Source organism: Spinacia oleracea, chromosome 6, assembly GCF_020520425.1.
Source record: "Spinacia oleracea cultivar Varoflay chromosome 6, BTI_SOV_V1, whole genome shotgun sequence".
NCBI classification, from domain to species: domain Eukaryota; kingdom Viridiplantae; phylum Streptophyta; class Magnoliopsida; order Caryophyllales; family Amaranthaceae; genus Spinacia; species Spinacia oleracea.
The window spans coordinates 15,457,563-15,479,326 of record NC_079492.1 but is presented as its reverse complement, the minus strand read 5'-3'; the positions used below and the strand labels follow the sequence as shown (position 1 = coordinate 15,479,326).

Here is a 21,764-nt window from a genome sequence, read left to right as displayed (position 1 = left end):
AAGAACGGAAGGTGATGCGCAACCACTGCCATCATCATTCATCACAACCACCACCGTTACCATCTCATATTTCTCCTTCTCAAAATTGACATATTCCGAATAAACAACAATGAAAAAGATGAAAAACAACCATAAATTGTATTTGATTGTTGTAACATAAATTCTTGTGTATCAAGAGTTCAACACCATCAACGCTATAATTACAAATTAACACCACCAAAATAAAAATAAAAATTAAATATATAAAAAAAAAATATGGTATGACTAATTAATCAAATTAAATTATAATTCTCATCAATTTGGTACTATCAATTTATATTTAAAATGCAAATAATTTGATTCCTTAATAATTGATTTTTTCTCGGTAACCTCCGACATCTTTGATTTCATGTTCTACAAAGGTATTGGACGGATTTAAATCAATCAAATCTGCGAAAGTTGTCGAGAAAAAATCAATTATTAAGGAATCAAGTTATTTTCATTTTGAATATAAATTGATAGTACCAAATTGATGAGAATTATGAGATTGAATTTAATTTGATTAATTAGTGATACCATTTTTTTTAATTTTTTTATATTTTATTTTTATTTTTATTTTATCAATCCATCCAATACCGTTGTAGAACATGAAATCAAAGATGTTGTTATCCAAAGGATGATGACGACCATAATTTTGAACAAGTAATTCCCAGAATCGAAACTTGGGTTCTGGTTGTTTTCACGAAGCATGGAACAAAGAGAATATATGGGGAAGGGTCTCGATTGGTAGGGAAGCGATGTTAAGGGTGGTGTTGGTCGACGTGTAGAACTGTAGAAGAAGGTTGGAGGACGGTGGTGGTCCTTAGTAGAGACATGGTGCTTTCTTGGGGGTGTAGTGTTGTGGAGGAGAGAGAACCTAAATAACTACTAGCTGAACAAAGGAAATGAAGAAGAGGAGGAAATAGGGAAGAAGGAAAATTGGGATAAGTTGAAAATTTTATTTTAAAAAAAAAACTAACAACGAAAGGTTGCATGACGCGCCATGTGGGATAGGTTACTTGCTGCACCAGTTCTTTTATCAGTTGGGTGTCATAAAAGTTAATGGGGGTGCAAAGATTGAATTATTAGATAATGATGGAAATGTTGGATTATTACTGGGAGATCGTCAAAATGTTGGATTATTTAATGTAATTTTTCCTAAAAAAATTTATGTTAAAACACTATTTAAGGTCGGATTATAAACATTAACTCGAAATTTCGGACTTGAGGTGCATCTCAGGAGAAAATGGGTAAATAAATGTCACGTGAGAATGTAAGAAGCATATGGTACCCGTCAAAAAAAACAAAAAAAAAGGAAATGCATATGGTAAAGTCAATCCCAAAATTTTATGTCAACATTCATAAATCAGGAAAATGTAATATCCTGTATCTTAAAATATAAAATTGATATAGATAGTCAATTCACTAGTAGAAAAATCGACATGTGCTTCCCTTCAAGTGCGGGCCATTTTGTAAATTGGCAGCACTTAAGAGCACAAAAAAAAAAAAACAATATATATTTACAAGTGCGGGCTCATCTTAGAAATTTGGCAGCACTTGACTTCAAGTGCGGGCTCGTTTAAACGACCCGCACAAAATATTTTCTAAAAATAATTCCCAAATTTTTTTCATTTCCCGCTTCTCTTCTCCTTCCTCTTCTCTGGTTTCCCTAAAACCTACTCTCACCTCTGGTATTTCATTTCCGATATCACCTTCCCCTCTCTGATTTCTCTTCTCTTCCCCTCTCCGGTTCTCCGGTTCTCTGGGCAGGAAATCAATACTAACAGCACACACCGCACTCCCCACCACCGCGTCGCCGTTGCTGCTCCCCATCGCCGCGTCGCCGTTGCTTCTCCCCACCAGCGTCGCCGTTACTTCTCTCCACCGCCGCGTCGCCGCTGCTTTTCCCGCACTGCAGAATACGTCCTCTTTCTTCCGCCGCCGCAACACAAAGGCGTCGCTCCTCCTTATCTCATATAGGTTTGTAATTTAAATTTAATTATTTGTTTCTTATAATAAGCTTGTTACTGTAATGACAAATTTATAAGGAAATGACGAATTAATTATAACTGGAAATCTGTCTAAGCTTAGCTTGTTACGAATCCGTTTAAGCTTTCTTTGGTTTACCTGTTTCTGAGCGGATGCAATTAAGGGTATTGGGATTACACAAATATGACTCAGGTTTATCACTTTTACCATTTTTTTTATTTGCTCTTTCTAAATATTTTTATTATTGTTTTTGTTTGTCCATACTCGAAGAACAGTGTTGTAATTGCACAAATAATCAAATATTAGTTTGTAAAGTCGTGTTTTAGTTGTTTTTGCAAGGGTGATTGTAGTGGGGTGCTGAATGTAGTATGTAGTCGTCAGGGGAGCCGTGTTTTAGCTGTTTTTGCAATGGTGAGTTGGTGATTGTAGTGGGGTGCGGAATGTAGTAGTCAGGGAAGCTATGTTTTAGTTGCTTTTGCAATGGTGCCTGTAGTTGGGTGCGGAATGTAGTAGTCAGGGAAGGCGTGTGTTGTGCTGCCGTTGCATATGTGCTGCTAAGAGTGATCACCCTTGTCCAGTTAGTTAGTTTCTTATTTGGATCTTGATGACTTGCATGGTGATGTAGTAGTTTGTACTTCCAGGCTCTAGCTAGTCTGTTGAGATCTGGAAACAATCTAAAGCAAATCATCTAACTCTGGCAAGAGTGCCAACCTTTTATTTTATTTATTTTATTTTCTGTTTAAAATCTTTAGCTAGTTGGTTGGAAATATGTGTTAAATGTTAATATATCAGTAGTTCAATACTTCAATAAATTATTCTTATACTTCTCTACAGTTGATGTGTGGACCTTTGTGGCTTTGTATCTTCAGCTACTTGCTTTGTTGCCTTGTATACCCGTAGAAACTTTCTTAAATGGTCAAAATCAAGAAGCATCATTTTTCTTGAGAGGTTTATTTATTGTTTCTTCAGCAATCTTGAGGCTAAGTGTACTGATTGATTGTTCTCCCTTGGCATCAAATTTAATTCAAAAATTTCTTGGCTGCTATGAAGTATTGTTGACGAAATTTTCTGAAATGCGACTTTCCGAGTTCATCTTCTTTTGTTTGGTTGGATGGTTCTGTTAAATTTCTGGAGGCAATGGGGAGTTTATTTGCATCAACTAGTTCTGTCGCAGCTAGAAATACCTACACCAAACTGGTAGAGTTGCACATGAAAGCTATAGGAAAATGTATTTCTTTACAAGGAAAAGGATCTAGGATGGCTTCTCATATTGGATCAAGTGCCAAGATATGTACTGAAGGACGAGATTATGAAACAACTGGCCGTGACCCTTTCTATTGCTTAGACTATCTCAAGACAAGGTTAAGGATATCTTTCAAATCTCTCATTGAGAAATCATCAGAACCACTACTATCACCTGTTTTGCAAGCACTTGAAAGAGCACTAGTCGGTCTACGAGAAGGCTTTCCAATGATCTATGAGGTTACGAAAGAAGGTACTGCTGGAGGTACAGATTCTGCGATTGTTGCCGGCGCTGTTGATTGCTTGGACTTGCTTCTTGAATTCTATAAAGGTACATCAGCAAAACTTATGTTACATATGCTTGTAGAATTCTATAAAGGTATCATCTATTAAAAACTAATGATAAATATATTTTTTAAGCTGATTATTTAATAATTCCTTCACAATAACGAAGACCTCTTCTGATTATTGTTGACCCTTTTGTTCGCATGAACTGTGTACTTACCTTCACCTGGGTTTGCGAATTTGCAATGATACTAATGCATGTTTGAAGCAATACAAGAATGTAGACAATAAATGGGTCCATATAGATGAAATAAGATGCCCACTAATCTTGTATGTGCCTATGTGGAAAAACGATAACTTTATGTTAACCTGCTTAATATTAATCGATAGTCGGAACTTTATGCCTTGAAAGTCTATATGGCGGGAAAGTCATCCACTACTTATATTTTTGTTAGAGAAGTTTTCCATGTAATGCATACGACTACATGTGAGAACTGATGTTTCCTAGCTGAATTTTTTCTTATGTTTTCTAGCTGAATTTGCAGTTCATGTCAGTTAGATTGCTAAGTTGGAGTTTTCTTTTAAAAGCTTTTTTTTTACCTTTTGAGCAGTATATAATAATATTTATTTATTTAAATGAGTTTTAGAAACATTAAAAGTCTAATAAACATTTTCCTCTAAATTTTCAATTTTCATGTAACTACTCTATGTTCATTGAAGAAGAAGGAGAGATTGGGCAGATATGGTGTCAAAATCGTGCGTCGTCCGACTCGAATGGCTGACAAACCTCCTCCTATTTACAAAGAGGTATGATTTCAATTCTCTGTACTAGTTGGTTTAAGATTCTTTGTATTAGATGCTTTGCCTCGATGATCAATGCTATATTTTCTTTAATTTTTAAGCTTATGGCATGCACATATTTCTGGTAATTAGTTTCTTATTGTTTGACGGTTATTAAACTTTACAGAATTTATCATGTATAATTCTTTGCAAGTTGCGGTTATGATATTTATATTTGGGTCATTTGTCCTATGTAATTATCTGTTTTTGGTAGGTTAATCTGGTATGAACTTCTCATAATTTTTGTTTTCATGTTGGTGGTACATATTTTGTTGGTTATTTGCTTCACTTTGCAATGACTCGTGGGTTTCTTTGTTGTTACTTGTAATTGTAAGTGGTATTTATAGGCAGAAACAAGTCCAATAACACCTAAAATGATTTAAAAGTTAATGTTATTTAAGGCCTCTACTAATGAGTTTGCATCATGGGAAGGATGTTTCCTAATATCTCATAATTCCATGCCTTTATCAAGCTAATGCTTCAATGTCATGTTACTGGAGTGTTTTGGTTGGTATTCCTTATTGTTTAAATATTGGAGTTGTGAAAACACTTTGTATGTTTTTGCATCACATTTAACTCAATTCTGAACTCATAGTTTATACTAGTTAATGATCAAATAAGGAATTTGGCTGATTTTAAACATAAAACTACTCATTTAAGTGTATTAAACATGGAAAGACTTTAATATACTCATTTAAGTTCATTAGTTGAAAGTTGGGACCGAAATTAGCCATTTTAGTCAAAATGTGATCGATAATGAACTAACAAGGCTTAAATGTGTGGGTGAAAATGAGTCTTTGAAACATAAAACTAAGTGTATCAAATATGGAAAGACTTTAAATACTCATTTAAGTTCATTAGTTGAAAATTTGGACAGAAATTAGCCATTTTAGTTAAAATTTGACCGATAATGAACTAACGAGGCTTAAATGTGCATAACTTCACCAAAATGGGTGAGAATGAGTCTTTTAAACATAAAACTAAGTGTATAAAACATGGAAATACTTTAAAATACTCATTTAAGTTCATTAGTTGAAAGTTGGGACCGAAATTAGCCATTTTAGTCAAAATGTGATCGATAATGAACTAACAAGGCTTAAATGTGCATAAATTCACCAAAATGGGTGAGAATGAGTCATTGAACCATAAAACTAAGTGTATCAAACATGAAAAGACTTTAAATAATCATTTAAGTTCATTGGTTGAAAGCTGCGACCGAAATTAGCCATTTTAGTCAAAATTTGACCGATAATGAACTAACGAGGCTTAAATGTGCATAACTTCACCAAAATGGGTGAGAATGAGTCTTTGAAACATAAAACTAAGTGTATAAAACATGGAAAGACTTTAAAATACTCATTTAAGTTCATTAGTTGAAAGTTGGGACCGAAATTAGCCATTTTAGTCAAAATGTGATCGATAATGAACTAACAAGGCTTAAATGTGCATAAATTCACCAAAATTGGTGAGAATGAGTCTTTGAAACATAAAACTCAGTGTATTAAACATGAAAAGACTTTAAATACTCATTTAAGTTCATTGGTTGAAAGCTAGGACCGAATTAGCCATTTTAGTTAAAATTTGACCGATAATGAACTAACGAGGCTTAAATTTGCATAACTTCACCAAAATGGGTGAGAATGAGTCTTTGAAACATAAAACTAAGTGTATAAAACATGGAAAGACTTTAAAATACTTATTTAAGTTCATTAGTTGAAAGTTGGGACCGAAATTAGCCATTTTAGTCAAAATGTGACCGATAATGAACTAACGAGGCTTAAATGTGCATAAATTTACCAAATGGGTGAGAATGAGTCATTGAACCATAAAACTAAGTGTATCAAACATGAAAAGAATTTAAATATTCATTTAAGTTCATTGGTTGAAAGCTGGGACCGAAATTAGCCATTTTAGTTAAAATTTGACCGATAATGAACTAACGAGGCTTAAATGTGCATAACTTCACCAAAATGGGTGAGAATGAGTCTTTGAAACATAAAACTAAGTGTATAAAACATGGAAACACTTTCAAATACTCATTTAAGTTCATTAGTTGAAAATTTGGACAGAAATTAGCCATTTTAGTCAAAATGTGACCGAAAATGAACTAACGAGGCTTAAATGTGCATAAATTTACCAAATGGGTGAGAATGAGTCATTGAACTATAAAACTAAGTGTATCAAACATGAAATGACTTTAAATACTCATTTAAGTTCATTGGTTGAAAGCTGGAACCGAAATTAGCCATTTTAGTTAAAATTTGACCGATAATGAACTAACGAGGCTTAAATGTGCATAAATTTACCAAATGGGTGAGAATGAGTCATTGAACCATAAAACTAAGTGTATCAAACATGAAAAGACTTTAAATACTCATTTAAGTTCATTGGTTGAAAGTTGGGACCGAAATTAGCCATTTTAGTTAAAATTTGACCGATAATGAACTAACGAGGTTTAAATGTGCATAACTTCACCAAAATGGGTGAGAATGAGTCTTTGAAACATAAAACTAAGTGTATAAAACATGGAAAGACTTTAAAATACTCATTTAAGTTCATTAGTTGAAAGTTGGGACCGAAATTAGCCATTTTAGTCAAAATGTGACCGAAAATGAACTAACGAGGCTTAAATGTGCATAAATTTACCAAATGGGTGAGAATGAGTCATTGAACCATAAAACTAAGTGTATCAAACATGAAAAGACTTTAAATACTCATTTAAGTTCATTGGTTGAAAGCTGGGACCGAAATTAGCCATTTTAGTTAAAATTTGACCGATAATGAACTAACGAGGCTTAAATGTGCATAACTTCACCAAAATGGGTGAGAATGAGTCTTTTAAACATAAAACTAAGTGTATAAAACATGGAAATACTTTAAAATACTCATTTAAGTTCATTAGTTGAAAGTTGGGACCGAAATTAGCCATTTTAGTCAAAATGTGATCGATAATGAACTAACAAGGCTTAAATGTGCATAAATTCACCAAAATGGGTGAGAATGAGTCATTGAACCATAAAACTAAGTGTATCAAACATGAAAAGACTTTAAATAATCATTTAAGTTCATTGGTTGAAAGCTGCGACCGAAATTAGCCATTTTAGTTAAAATTTGACCGATAATGAACTAACGAGGCTTAAATGTGCATAACTTCACCAAAATGGGTGAGAATGAGTCTTTGAAACATAAAACTAAGTGTATTAAACATGAAAATACTTTTAAATACTCATTTAAGTTCATTAGTTGAAAGTTGGCACCGAAATTAGCCTTTTCTTTAATACGGTTCATTATTTATTTGTTATGAACAAATGAAGTCTTAATTTATTGTACGGTTCAATATTTATAATATAACTAAAGTGTATATGTATTTTTTGATGGTTGATATTTTAAAGGTATTCAATAATCCGAGGGAGCGGCCTTTCACCCTTGAGGAGATAGATGAACTTCGAGAAATGTTGGCAAACTCCATTACTAGTGAATGTCTTTGATATTTTCTTGTACTGAATCTTAAATTATGGATGCTAATTTTTCATATAATTGTAATGTAACGACTTTTATATTTACAATTATATACTATTTAATTTAATTATCTATATAATTGGATAGTTTTTATATGACGTATGGAGATTAATCAGTGGCGTGGTCCAATTGTAATATGTAGCAGGGAAATCGGTTATACAACAAATCTAGATCAAGTGCGGCTCATTTATAGGCCAAGTGCGGCTCATTTATAGGCCAAGTGCGGCTCATTTTTATGCTTGTGCTGCCCATTTTTATGTCAAGTGCGGGCTCATTTTTAAATTTGGCAGCACCAAATATGTCAAGTGCGGGCTCATTTTAAATATTGGCAGCACCAAATATGTCAAGTGCGGGCTCATTTTCAAAATTGGCAGCACCAAATTTGTCAAGTGCGGGCTCATTTTCAAAATTGGCAGCACAAAATATGTCAAGTGCGGGCTCATTTTCTAAATTGGCAGCACTTGAAATATCAAGTGCTGCCAATATTTTGGCAGCACTTGAAAAACATCAAGTGCGGGCAAGCCATGTGCTGCACATGTAAAAGCCCGCACTAAACCCCTTAAAATGAGCCCGCACTTGAGGTTTTTTCCTCTAGTGATTACATCATTTTTTAATAAGGTACTAAAATTGATATAAAATTGAGTAGTTGTTTGAAAAACACAATTTTATAATGTAGTTTTGACAATCATACATTGATAAACGTGTCTAAATAATTGTGTCATCATTTTTTTCTGTTAGAATATATGGCACATATATTCAGTTAAATGTAAATTATTGTAAATGATAGAATTAGTCTACCTACTGAGATTAGTTAGCTAAAATAGCGTGATTGCCTTGCATTATTCACGCAAGATATCACGCAAGATATTTTGCACATATTGACGTATATATTGTAAGCTACGAACAGAGATTAATTACGGAAAATATTCTCTTCATCTTTCATGGTATCAGATTGCTAGGGTTATCTTCTCTTCCGTTGTGCCCTAGCTCCTCTCTCTCTCTCTCTCTTCCGTCTTCTTCTCTTCTCACCAGCCACCATGACTGACTCCCCGTCCAAAGGCTCGTCCTTTCATCCGGCTCTTTCTGTCTCAAATATCAGGAACCATGTTAACATTGTTCTGGAGATGGAGAACGCTCAATACGGGACTTGGGCTGAACTTTTTAAAATCCATGCTCGCTCACATAAGGTGCTTCATCACATCATACCTCCACCTCCGGGCAAGGAGAAGCCGACTCCGGCAACGGATGATGAAATCGAGTTTTGGTCCACCCTTGATGCAACGGTGCTTCAATGGATATATTCGACTATATCCAACGATCTTTTGAACACTATTCTCGAACCAGAGGCTACGGCCATGGAGCCTTGGGACACCTTGCGCGACATATTTCAGGATCACCAACATTCTCGTGCCGTGATTCTGGAACAAGAGTTCACAACCACTCGCCAAAACAACTTTCCTAACGCCTCTGCGTATTGTCAACGGCTCAAGAGTATTGCCGACCAGCTGAAGAACGTCGGTGCTCCGGTGGCTAATAGCCGGTTGGTCCTGCAGCTTGCTTCGGGTCTGAGTGAAGCATACAAACAGGTGGGCACAAACATTCGTCACGCCAAGCCTCTTCCGCCGTTCCGCGAAGCCCGTTCCTCCCTCCTCTTGGAGGAACGTGAACTCAATGCCATAGCTGCACATGGTGATGCTACAGTGTTGGTCGCGGCGGCTGATGATGTAGCTCCTTCAACGGGTGGTTCTCATGGTTCGAACCGCAACAAGAACCGCAATACCCGCAACAATTCTGGCGGCAAAAACCGTGGTGGCGGTGGCCGGAACGGAGGCGGGGGTAAGGGTGGCCCGAACTCCGGCGGAGGCCAGCAGGGGGTCTCCACTCAACACGGCACATGGCAGTGGCAGTGGGTTCCCAGTAACGTCCCACCTCCACCCCCATGTCCGTTTCCTACTCAGGCATGGGCTAGGTCAGTCAATGGCCCAACAAGAAATTCTGGCCAAGGGGTATTGGGCTCCCACCCTCAGCAGGCTTACAATGTGTCTGCCCCAATAGGAACTTATGTTCCCACTTTTGTTCCAACGGACATCGAAACAGCTATGCACACGATGACGATGGCTCCTCCTGACTCAAATTGGTATATGGATACCGGTGCCACGTCTCATATGACATCCTCAAATGGTAATCTCTCGTCTTATTTTAATTTGAGCAATCATAATACTGGTATTGTTGTTGGAAACGGTCATTCAATTCCGATTCGTGGTTATGGTCATGCAAACTTGCCCTCCCCAAATCCCCCATTGTCATTACGTAATGTCCTTTATGCTCCGAAACTTATTAAAAATTTAATTTCGGTTCGCAAATTTACCACTGACAATTCTGTGACTGTGGAATTTGATCCTTTTGGGTTTTCTGTGAAGGATTTCCAGACGGGGATGACTCTAATGAGGTGTAACAGTCAGGGCGACCTATATCCACTCACCACTCTCACAAATCCGACCAATCAACCATCCACCTTTGCCGCTTTGTCGCCTTCCATTTGGCATGCTCGTCTAGGCCACCCGGGAACCTCTATTTTGGATTGTCTAGGCTTAATAAAAGTATTGAATGTACTAAATCTAGTGCTTCTAATCTTTGTCGTTCTTGTATTCTTGGTAAACACATTAAGTTGCCGTTTGATATTTCAAATTCTCAAACTTTGTTGCCTTTTGATATTATTCATAGTGATGTATGGACCTCTCCCGTTTTGAGTTCTATGGGACATCGATATTATGCTCTTTTTTTGGATGATTTTTCGAATTTTTTATGGACCTTCCCGTTAGCCAGAAAATCAGATGTCTATGCAAAATTTATGTGCTTAAAGGCCCACATTCAAACTCAATTTGAGCGTAATATAAAAAATGTTCAATGTGATAATGGTCGGGAGTATATAAATGGTCAATTCCAACAATTTTGTGAGTCTCATGGGATGTCATTCCGTCTATCTTGTCCTCATACGTCATCACAAAATGGGAAAGCCGAAAGGATTATTCGGTCTATCAATAATATCACTAGGACTCTTCTTGCTCATGCCTCTCTTCCTCCGGCTTTTTGGCATCATGCTCTACATATGGCAACGTATCTTCTAAATGTGTTACCAAGCAAGCTTTTGGGTCACGCCTCTCCTATTGAGGTTCTTTACCAAAGAAAACCGTCATATTCCCATCTCCGGGTCTTTGGGTGTCTTTGTTTTCCACTTTTCCCATCCACTTCCATAAATAAATTACAAGCACGGTCCACACCGTGTGTGTTCTTGGGGTATCCCACAAACCATAGGGGCTACAAGTGTTATGACTTATCGTCTAATAAATTTTTTATTAGTCGTCATGTGGTGTTTGATGAATTGGTATTTCCATTTTCCGAGTTGCATAAACCATTAGTGCACAATTATGATTTTTTAGATGACCATGTTTCCCCATATCTCATTTATCATATGCATAATGGAAAAGCAATGCAGCCCAGTCCACACCCCTCCCCAACCGTGGCCCAAATTCCAAACACAAGTCCAGCAGTGGGCCACGCTGCTGTCCCTTTGTCCACTACTGACTCCTTGTCTCCCTTGTCAGCTACTGGGCCGGCCCAAATGGCAGCAACCCAGACTTCCCTCTCTCCTTCCATTCTGGGCCAGCAGCCACCATCTCACCCCCCATGTCAGTTTCCCACTCAAATAAGCCAACAGCAGCCCACTTCCACTTCCGAACCACGCATGGTAACCCGGAGTCAAAGGGGTATTTTTAAGCCTAAACGTTTGTTTAACTTAAATACCACGATTACGAAGTCCCCCCTACCTCGTAGTCCCTTGACCGCTCTTCGTGACCCGAATTGGAAAATGGCTATGAATGACGAATTTGATGCTCTTATTAAAAATAAGACGTGGGAGTTGGTGCCCCGTCCGCCTAATGTCAATGTAATTCGGTCAATGTGGATTTTTACTCATAAACAAAAATCTAATGGTGATTTTGAGAGGCATAAAGCCCGTCTTGTAGGTGATGGAAAAACTCAACAGGTTGGCATTGATTGTGGTGAGACTTTCAGTCCGGTGGTCAAACCGGCAACGATCCGCACAGTCCTTAGTCTCTCTTTATCCAAGAATTGGCTGATACATCAGCTAGATGTCAAGAATGCTTTCCTCCACGGTGAGCTTATGGAGACAGTGTATATGCATCAACCTATGGGTTTTCGGGACCCAACTCATCCAGATTACGTATGCTTGCTCCGCAAGTCCTTGTACGGACTCAAGCAGGCCCCCCGGGCATGGTATAAACGGTTTGCAGATTATGTACTTTCCATTGGTTTTACTAACAGCAGATCTGATAACTCTTTGTTCATCTACCGGAAGGGGTCCGCCATGGCATATATTTTGCTGTATGTTGATGATATTATTCTTGCTGCTTCCTCAGATTCTCTCAGGTGTTCTATTATGGCTCTTCTTGCCTCGGAGTTTGCAATGAAGGATTTAGGTCCTTTGAATTATTTTCTGGGCATTGCTGTCACCCGTCACAAGGGTGGTATGTTCCTTTCACAACGCAAGTATGCGGAGGAGATTATTGATCGTGCTGGCATGTCATCTTGTAAACCTTCCTTCACTCCCGTTGATACAAAACCGAAAGTAAGTAAGAACTCTGGTGCTCCATTTGATGACCCGAGTCACTATCGCAGCCTTGCGGGTGCACTTCAGTACCTCACTTTTACCCGGCCAGATATTTCTTATGCGGTTCAACAGGTTTGCTTACATATGCATGCTCCCCGTGACGACCATATGCACGCCCTGAAACGTATTGTCAGGTATGTCCAGGGCACTCTTGATTATGGTTTGCATCTGTATCCCTCGTCCGTCACTGATTTGGTGTCCTATACTGATGCGGATTGGGGTGGTTGCCCGGACACACGACGTTCGACGTCCGGTTATTGTGTTTTTCTTGGGGATAACTTGCTTTCTTGGTCTTCCAAACGTCAGCCAACCCTATCTCGTTCGAGTGCGGAGGCGGAATATAGGGGGGTTGCTAACGTTGTCTCCGAGTCATGTTGGATTCGGAATCTTTTGTTAGAACTACATTGTCCTGTTCATAAGGCTACACTAGTTTATTGCGACAATGTGAGTGCTATATATCTTTCAGGAAATCCGGTGCAACATCAGCGCACCAAGCATATTGAAATGGATATCCACTTTGTTCGTGAAAAAGTGGCACGAGGAGAGGTTCGTGTCCTACATGTTCCGTCCCGTTATCAGATCGCTGACATTTTTACTAAGGGGCTTCCTCAAGTATTATTTGAAGATTTTCGGGACAGTCTCTGCGTTCGGAAACCTCCCGTTTCGACTGCGGGGGAGTGTTAGAATATATGGCACATATATTCAGTTAAATGTAAATTATTGTAAATGATAGAATTAGTCTACCTACTGAGATTAGTTAGCTAAAATAGCGTGATTGCCTTGCATTATTCACGCAAGATATCACGCAAGATATTTTGCACATATTGACGTATATATTGTAAGCTACGAATAGAGATTAATTACGGAAAATATTCTCTTCATCTTTCATTTTCTGATTAAACACAATAATTTCACGAATTCACGAGATTGAGTAATAATTGAAAATGGTCACCCTTTTTGTGGATCATCTTCTGCAAAGTTGGATGAACACAACATTCAACGGTTGTGCAGTTAAATCATTGTTAAGTTTGACAACATATACGGATTATACAACATGTAGGGATGGATTGTACGAATGGTTCCTCCTCTTTCTAATCATCAAACTTCCAGCAAATCTAATCTAGCTCGAAAATCCAGGGGCGGGACCAGAAATATATTACTCCCTCCATGTTTTATTAAAGGATACACTTTAACCAGTATGTAATTTTAGAAGATGAGTTAAATTTATTAAAATAAGATAAAAGTGATGTAGTGTGTGAATTATTTATTGTAGTAAAAAAAAGTACTCCCTCCGTCCCAAAATTATCTTCCTGATTTCCTAAACGAGCGTCCCAATATTATCTTCCTGTTTCTAATTTTGGCTACTAAGGTCCCCACTTTCTCATGTATTATATTAATTAAAATTGAATTGAAAACCACACCCATGTCCTATATTCCACTTTTCCCATGTACTATACTTTCTTTCACATGTACTTTATTCCACTTTTCCATACAACTCAATCATCATTTGTACTTTATTCCACTTTTTCATGTACTATATTTCACTTTTCTTAAAATCCGTGTTTTTGGTCAAACAGAAAGATAATTATGGGACGGAGGGAGTAATGAGTTAATGTTTGGACCACAAGAAAGAGATAAATAGGGACCATGAAATGCCAAAAAAAAGTGACCATGAAATGCCAAAAAAAAAGTGTGTCCTTTAATAAATACGGCCGTTCATGGAAAATATATCATTTAATAAAATATGTAGGGAGTGTATATATAGTTGTAGTCTTATAGAGCTATAATGGGTTGAGTTAATTCGGTCGGAATCAGGTCGTCCCTTTTATAAACGAGTTGAATTTTTCTAACCCAACCAGGCATGTTTACTTAACCAGGTTGAGATTCTCAACCCAACCCAGCTATAAACAGATTCACCTGAAATTGACCCACTTAACTTGGGAAATCCTTACACATAAATAAGAATAATGGATTTTGAATCACTTAGGCCCTGTTCTTCTGAACTTTATTTGGCTGAACTGAACTGAACTGAACTTAACTTAACTTAATGGAGTTGAACTGAACTGAACTGAACTGAACTTAATGGAGCTGAACTGAACTGAACTGAACTGAACTTAATGGAGCTGAACTGAATTGAACTGAATGGAATAAATAATAAATAATAAATAATAAATAATAAATAATAAATAATAAATAATAAATAATAAATAATAAATAATAAATAATAAATAATAAATAATAAATAATAAATAATAAATAATAAATAATAAATAATAAATAATAAATAATAAATAATAAATAATAAATAATAAATAATAAATAATAAATAATAAATAATAATAATAAATAATAAATAATAAATAATAAATAATAAATAATAAATAATAAATAATAAATAATAAATAATAAATAATAAATAATAAATAATAAATAATAAATAATAAATAATAAATAATAAATAATAAATAATAAATAATAAATAATAAATATAAATAATAAATAGTAAATAGTAATAATAATATAATAATAATAATAATAATAATAATAATAAATAATAAATAATAAATAATAAATAATAAATAATAAATAATAAATAATAAATAATAAATAATAAATAATAAATAATAAATAATAAATAATAAATAATAATAATAAATAATAAATAATAAATAATAAATAATAAATAATAAATAATAAATAATAAATAATAAATAATAATAATAAATAATAAATAATAAATAATAAATAATAAATAATAAATAATAAATAATAAATAATAAATAATAAATAATAAATAATAAATAATAAATAATAAATAATAAATAATAATAATAAATAATAAATAATAAATAATAAATAATAAATAATAATAATAAATAATAAATAATAAATAATAAATAATAAATAATAAATAATAAATAATAAATAATAATAATAATAAATAATAAATAATAAATAATAAATAATAATAATAATAAATAATAAATAATAAATAATAAATAATAATAATAAATAATAAATAATAAATAATAAATAATAATAATAAATAATAATAATAAATAATAAATAATAAATAATAAATAATAAATAATAAATAATAATAAATAATAATAATAAATAATAAATAATAAATAATAAATAATAAATAATAAATAATAAATATAATGTTAATATTTATAACAATACTCATAATAATAAATAATAACTACAATAATCATAATTATTTATTAATAACAATAATTACACATAATATTAATATAATAATAGTAATATTTAAGTAACAATAACGATAATAATAATTATTATATACTTATATAAGTAATAAATGTCAATTTTAATTGCAATATCAAGAATAAAAATAATTACAAAGAAAGATGAATCCGTTCTTTTGAACTGAACTGAATTGAACTGAATGAAGTTGAACTGAACTGAACTAAACTGAACTTAATGGAGCTGAACTGAACTGAACTGAACTGAACTTAATGGAGCTGAACTGAACTGAACTTAATGGAGCTGAACTGAACTGAACTGAACTTAATGGAACTGCAAAAAAGTCCAAAAGAACAGAGCCTAAGAAATGAAAGAGATCTCAATTTTAAAATGAGAAAACTGTAAAGTGGTAGTAAATACAAAAAATTTGGAATTTTAAGATAGTAATTTAAAATAAAACTTTCATAAGGTGGTAAATACAAAAGTGGTGTATTTTTAAGGTAGTAAATACCAAAACATATCCTTTTTATAACAATGAAAAACAAAGAATAAAAAATAAAAAAAAAAAAATTTACCACCTACAAAAATCGAAAAACATCTTTTTACCAATTAAAAAACTGAAACTCGTATTTTACCACCTAAAAAAAATCAAAATTTGTTTTTTGGCACCTGAAAACTAAAAAATTAGTTGAAATCGTCATGTGGGGGCCACTAATTCAATTTCCCTCCATTTTTTCATACTCCCTCTGCGACTTTCTTTAACTCTTTCACCACCCCTCCCCCCCTAATTATTGTCATTAAATTTTATCAATTTTGTGAATTAATAAGAGGGAAAATTATGTGAATCATGGAAAAGAAGGAAGCATGGAAAGAGAAGGAGGTTAAATACGGAGTACATGAAATTGTGAAAGACGAGAAAGTATATATTAAAAAAATTACCGTTATAGTACCCCCCCCCCTCCCCCTATATAATGGTTTCATCTATTTTTTCATTTTCAGGTGGTAAAAAATAAGTTTTAATTTTTTTTTAAGTGGTAAAATACAAGTTTTATTTTTTTAGGTGGTAAAATCTATTATTCGATTTTTTTTTTGGTAATTTTTTTTTTTCATAATACCTAAAGTTATTGTATGTTAAGCAATGCAAGTTCGTATAACACTTTATAAAATACTCTCGTACATTAGACGGGTCAAAATCTATTTATGGTTAAGAATGAGGACTTATATACAACATGTCTCGGGTTCGAATCACCCACCCTCATTTATAATTTATATCGACGTTTCACCCAACTTGTTCTTGATGAGCTATGAGCAAATGAATCAACCCTAGTGGCCTCGCCTATCGTTGTCGTTGTAACAGCTGATGACATAAGTGCCTATATGAGCCTCTCTAAAATGAATTATGGATTTGATTAGGGGGGTCGATTAAATTATGTTCACTGGAAACGAGTAGACTAGTAAGATGGTGGATGACTAACTTATAATATAAGTGTGCTAAGCCACTTCACCAGCTATTATCAATTGATTTTACGATGAAACTTTTAGATGTTGTGGTTTGTGCTAAGCCATTTCACCTGCTATTATCATTATGAACCCATTTATAAAAACTTGTTTTTTTTCTAGAGGAAGGAAATGTGGAACATTTGGTTGATGGTCTCGAGCTGTTAAAAACTGACCTATTTCGAAAACTTGACATGAACCCATCAAATCCGTAATTGATCATGACCCAAAGTTTTGGTAAAACAATTCGAAACCCGACTTGCACCCGACCCAAAAAAATCGATAAACGATTTAACCTATATTGTATGACTCGAACCCGACATCCAAACGAAACATGACCAATGCCCAAACTGACCCAACCAAACAATGATCTGGACCCGATTCGATACCCGACCCGAAAATGGCCTTAATTCGATTTTTACGCTTGAATATTTTGAGATGGCCAAATCAGTTATTGACCCAATTAATCTTAACGCGTGCCCGAGAGTTAACCCGACCTGGAATTTAACTGACCCAAAAATTATCCGATCAGGACTTGACCCCAAACTAGAGATTAACTGCTATAAGCCCGATTCAAACCCGACTATATAAGACCCGAAGCCGAAATTGAATCCGACCAGAACATACCTGGACTCGAACCCGACTTGCACTCGAAATAGGAAAAAAAATCTGACATGACTCGACCTAAAAACCAACATGACCCGAACCCAAGTGATAAAGTTACCCGACATGACACGACCTGATTTTGACCCGAGACTCGAGATGACCCGACCCGGACCAGACCCGATAACCATTTTTGACAGATGTATATGAAGGAAATAATGCTCTTGGTCCAAGTCTGCATTTTAATGCTAAGTCTAATAAACGCGGTTCATTATTAATTAACAAGTTAATAATTCAGTGAGATCAAGTGAACTGAATGCTAAGATAGATGCCGCTTCAGTTCAAGTGGAATTAATAATATTAATCCACAACTTACTATTGACTAAACCCGTAGGGTCACACAAATAGTACGTGAACGGATCAAGTATTTAAGTGAATATATTATTCATTAAGTAATCCATTTATGATCATTCGAAAATGACGGATCTTGGTTCCAGTGGGAGATGAAACTATCGGAAATAGAAATATTGCCGGAATCGGAAATATTGCCGGAAACGGAAATATTACCGGAATCGAAAATATTGTCGGAAAAGGAAATTATTTCCGGAATCGGAAATATTAACAGAAAAGTAAATATTTGTTCGAAACAGAAATGGATTCCGGAATCGGAAAACGAATCGGAAACTCGACGAGCGACAAGCCGGCAAGCGAGCCGGCCCATCGCTCGACAAGCAAAAGGCCAAGCGCATAGCACTGAGCACGAAGGCCAACCCCAGCGCCCAACCGATAGGCCTGGAGCGCTGTGGGCTGCGAGCAGCAAGGCAAGGCAGCAGCAGGGAGCAGCCCACCAAGCCACGAGTAGTAAGCCAAGGCAGCAGCAGGCCGCCAAGGCCTGACTGCAGCGCGCTGGGCCTTTGGCCAGCTGCAGCTGCAGTTGGGCCTAGGCAGGCACGCGCGCCAGCGTGGCCCATTGTGGCTGCTTTGGTTGCTTCGTCTTGGGCTCCAATAAAAGTCTGATTACTTAGTTGCCAAGTAACTTTGGGATTAAGTATTAGTTTTCCTAGTCCTACTAGAATTGGATTAATTAAGAGTTTAATTATTGTTACAATTCTAATTAGATAAGAATTTCAATCCTAGTAGGGTTGGTAATTCTTTTCCTAGTAAGACTCAAACTCCTTAATTTCTACCCTATAAACATGAGGCTAGGCCCTCATAATTTCATACATCAAAAACAATATTCTTTACTTACATTGTGTTCAAGGGAGAACATAATAGCCTAACCCGAATACATAAAACCTTAAGTAAAATCCTAGTTGGACTAACCTAAGGTTGATACGAACGTGCTGTGGACTTTCTACGGAGGGGAAACTAGGGAAGGCACGCATCACATGTAACCTAAATTATGCTAATTGACTATGTGGCAATTAATTTGGATTCTGGTTTTATGGTTTTTCCGCATGAATTATATTATTGTATTATTCATAACCTAACAGTATAATGGTCTGTTAGAGGTACTATAGAGTTATATATTTGTTGGGATTCTAGTATATTTAGTAAGACTTTTGTTTTACCATATTCTTATATTGCTATTAGATCAAATCAGAAAAATTAAATCAGATTAGACTAAACCAAACCTAATAGAATTGAATTAAAGAACTACTCCCTCTGTCTTTTTTTGTTCTTTACGTTTGGTAATTTACACGTGTTTTAACGATTAATTAATATGCATTGAGATTCATCTATTTTTTATTTAAAACAGGCAAATCACGTTTATTTATAATGTTTTCACTTTTATCAAAATTCTGATATTGGAAAATGAGAAAAAGTTAATGTCTCAAGGGAAAAATGTGAGAGGTTAAATTACCCAGTGAATTTAATTGGTTAAAATAATAATTTGATACAAATTCTGATAGAATATTAAAGCATTTATATGATAATATAAAAAGAAATGTAAAAAACATTTTGGAAAATAAAAAAAATTAAAGAAAAAGAGGGGGAGGGAATAGAAGTAATTAAAAAGAAAAAAAAAAGAAGGAATCTTGACTTTAGCACAAAGTCATTAATGAGGACTCTTAATCCTAGAAGAAATCGGAACTTCTAAAAACGAGTTTAGAATTAATAGAATCAAGGTTTGTCTGTTTGTTATTGAATGAAGTGTCATTAATTGCGTTAGTGTTGGGTTCTTGCAAACTAATCTTAAACTTGCAGACATTCGAATCAAACATTCAACATTTTATTTAATTCTGGGTTAACTTCCACATTGTTTGTCATCTTGGACAATGCGAACAGAGAAAAAAAAAATGTTAAGGACTTCTTCGTAATCACCGTCAATTTTGAGTTTTGATTTTGAATATTGTACGGAGTATAATTTAGACTGAATCATGAATTAAATAATAATCATATGCATAGTAATCATGTTTATTTAGAAAATTGACAATGTAAATGGAAATTACATTTCGTGATGTCATGTTTTGGTTTTTAATATTATAAAAAAACAAAAAATGATAAAGAACGGGTAAAATTTTGTACTTCTTCCTTCTACAAGATGGAAATTTCTTCATTTTCTGAATCAAAGTGGACGAACTAAATGTCGGTTAGACCGGAGGAGCCATATGGTAATGAGAGAGGGGAGTAACCACTTATCTTTATGAATTGTTTCTTTCTTTCTTGTTTGATCAATTGAGACTCTGACGTCCACGTACATGGGTTATTTCACTTATTTGGTGACTGGTCCCAGTTTTACGTTGATCCAATACTATATCAAACATGAATTTGGCTTTATAAGCCTATAATTTGAATATTGTGCGTATATTCTGTATCAATATATAATATCTCTGTTATCTTAATCGATTAAGGTATTTTTCCATTTATTTAATTTGGTATGATTTTTAATCTGGTATGGTCTGATTCTTTCTGGTCTCATCGGATATGAATGTTTTCTGTTTCGATCTGAATTTTCTGACCTTGTCTAATAAGCAATAATAATAAAGGTAAAAAAAAAAACTACTCACAAATGACTGCAAAATTTTTTGGGATGATAATCGTTTACTCACAAATGACTGCAAAAATTTGCTGAGCAAGACTTTTGAAGTGCCAAAAAATTTGCATCACAAATGACTCCAATATAACGCAAAACTTTTACATTTCCCAATAACATGAAAATTTGATGTGCAGTCCAAGAAGCTTCTACTCCGTATTATTAACAATATATTTCCCCGTTAATCTTGAAGTGCCAAATATTTCGTTCAGCAACTGAACCAACATTTGAAGTTGGGCCAACAAACTTTTGGTCCAAATGTTGGAACTTGGAATTACAAAGTATAGCAAAGAGATACGTAGAAACTTTTTTAGTAGGTAAGAAGAAACTATTAAATCAGCTCCTATGTCAAGTTAGCCAGATCAGCTATATATGTTAGCGTTTGAGCCATTTTATAAACGTATTATAGTTGAGGGGCTCGATCTTATAACCTCCAAATCATAATATCAATTTCCATCAAACTACACCAACTTATGTTGATGTAAAGAGATAAGTAGATAACTAATGCGAAAATATTATACCAATAAGTTTTACTTCTTCCAAACCCCTTTATCTCCTCTTTACCCCCAACTTTCTTGCAAAACACATCTTTTACACCACATAGACCTGATTATGTACAACCCAATCCGACCCAAAAATGACGGGGTTTGGGTAGATTTTTTGTGCCCGATTTTAATTTTTTTTGGCAGGGTTTTGAACGGCTTAAATCTAAACTTTTAGTTATAAATTTGACTAGACACGAACCCTGCTATTTTGGCCCAAAATAGCGGGTTTGGACACACAAAAAATCGACTGAATAACTTGAAAACCAAAAACAACGGGATAACTGTTCCA

The 21,764-nt window shown here is 34.7% G+C and overlaps 1 protein-coding gene across 4 annotated transcripts; it reads left to right on the top strand.

Annotated features, from left to right (window-relative positions):
- Positions 1-1,645: 1,645 nt before the first annotated feature.
- On the top strand, positions 1,646-7,986 carry LOC110789692 (uncharacterized). Of its 4 annotated transcripts, none has more exons than XM_056833269.1 (4): positions 1,646-1,998; positions 3,058-3,580; positions 4,258-4,341; positions 7,767-7,986. In XM_056833269.1, exons 2-4 carry the CDS (start codon positions 3,485-3,487, stop codon positions 7,860-7,862), a joined length of 276 nt encoding a protein of 91 aa, XP_056689247.1. In that variant the 5' UTR covers positions 1,646-1,998; positions 3,058-3,484; the 3' UTR covers positions 7,863-7,986. The 4 variants fall into 4 exon arrangements, with proteins under 4 accessions (XP_056689247.1, XP_056689246.1, XP_056689245.1 ...); XM_056833268.1 differs by having other exon boundaries at positions 1,654-1,998; positions 2,977-3,580; positions 4,255-4,341; XM_056833267.1 differs by having other exon boundaries at positions 1,654-1,998; positions 2,842-3,580; positions 4,255-4,341.
- Positions 7,987-21,764: the final 13,778 nt, after the last annotated feature.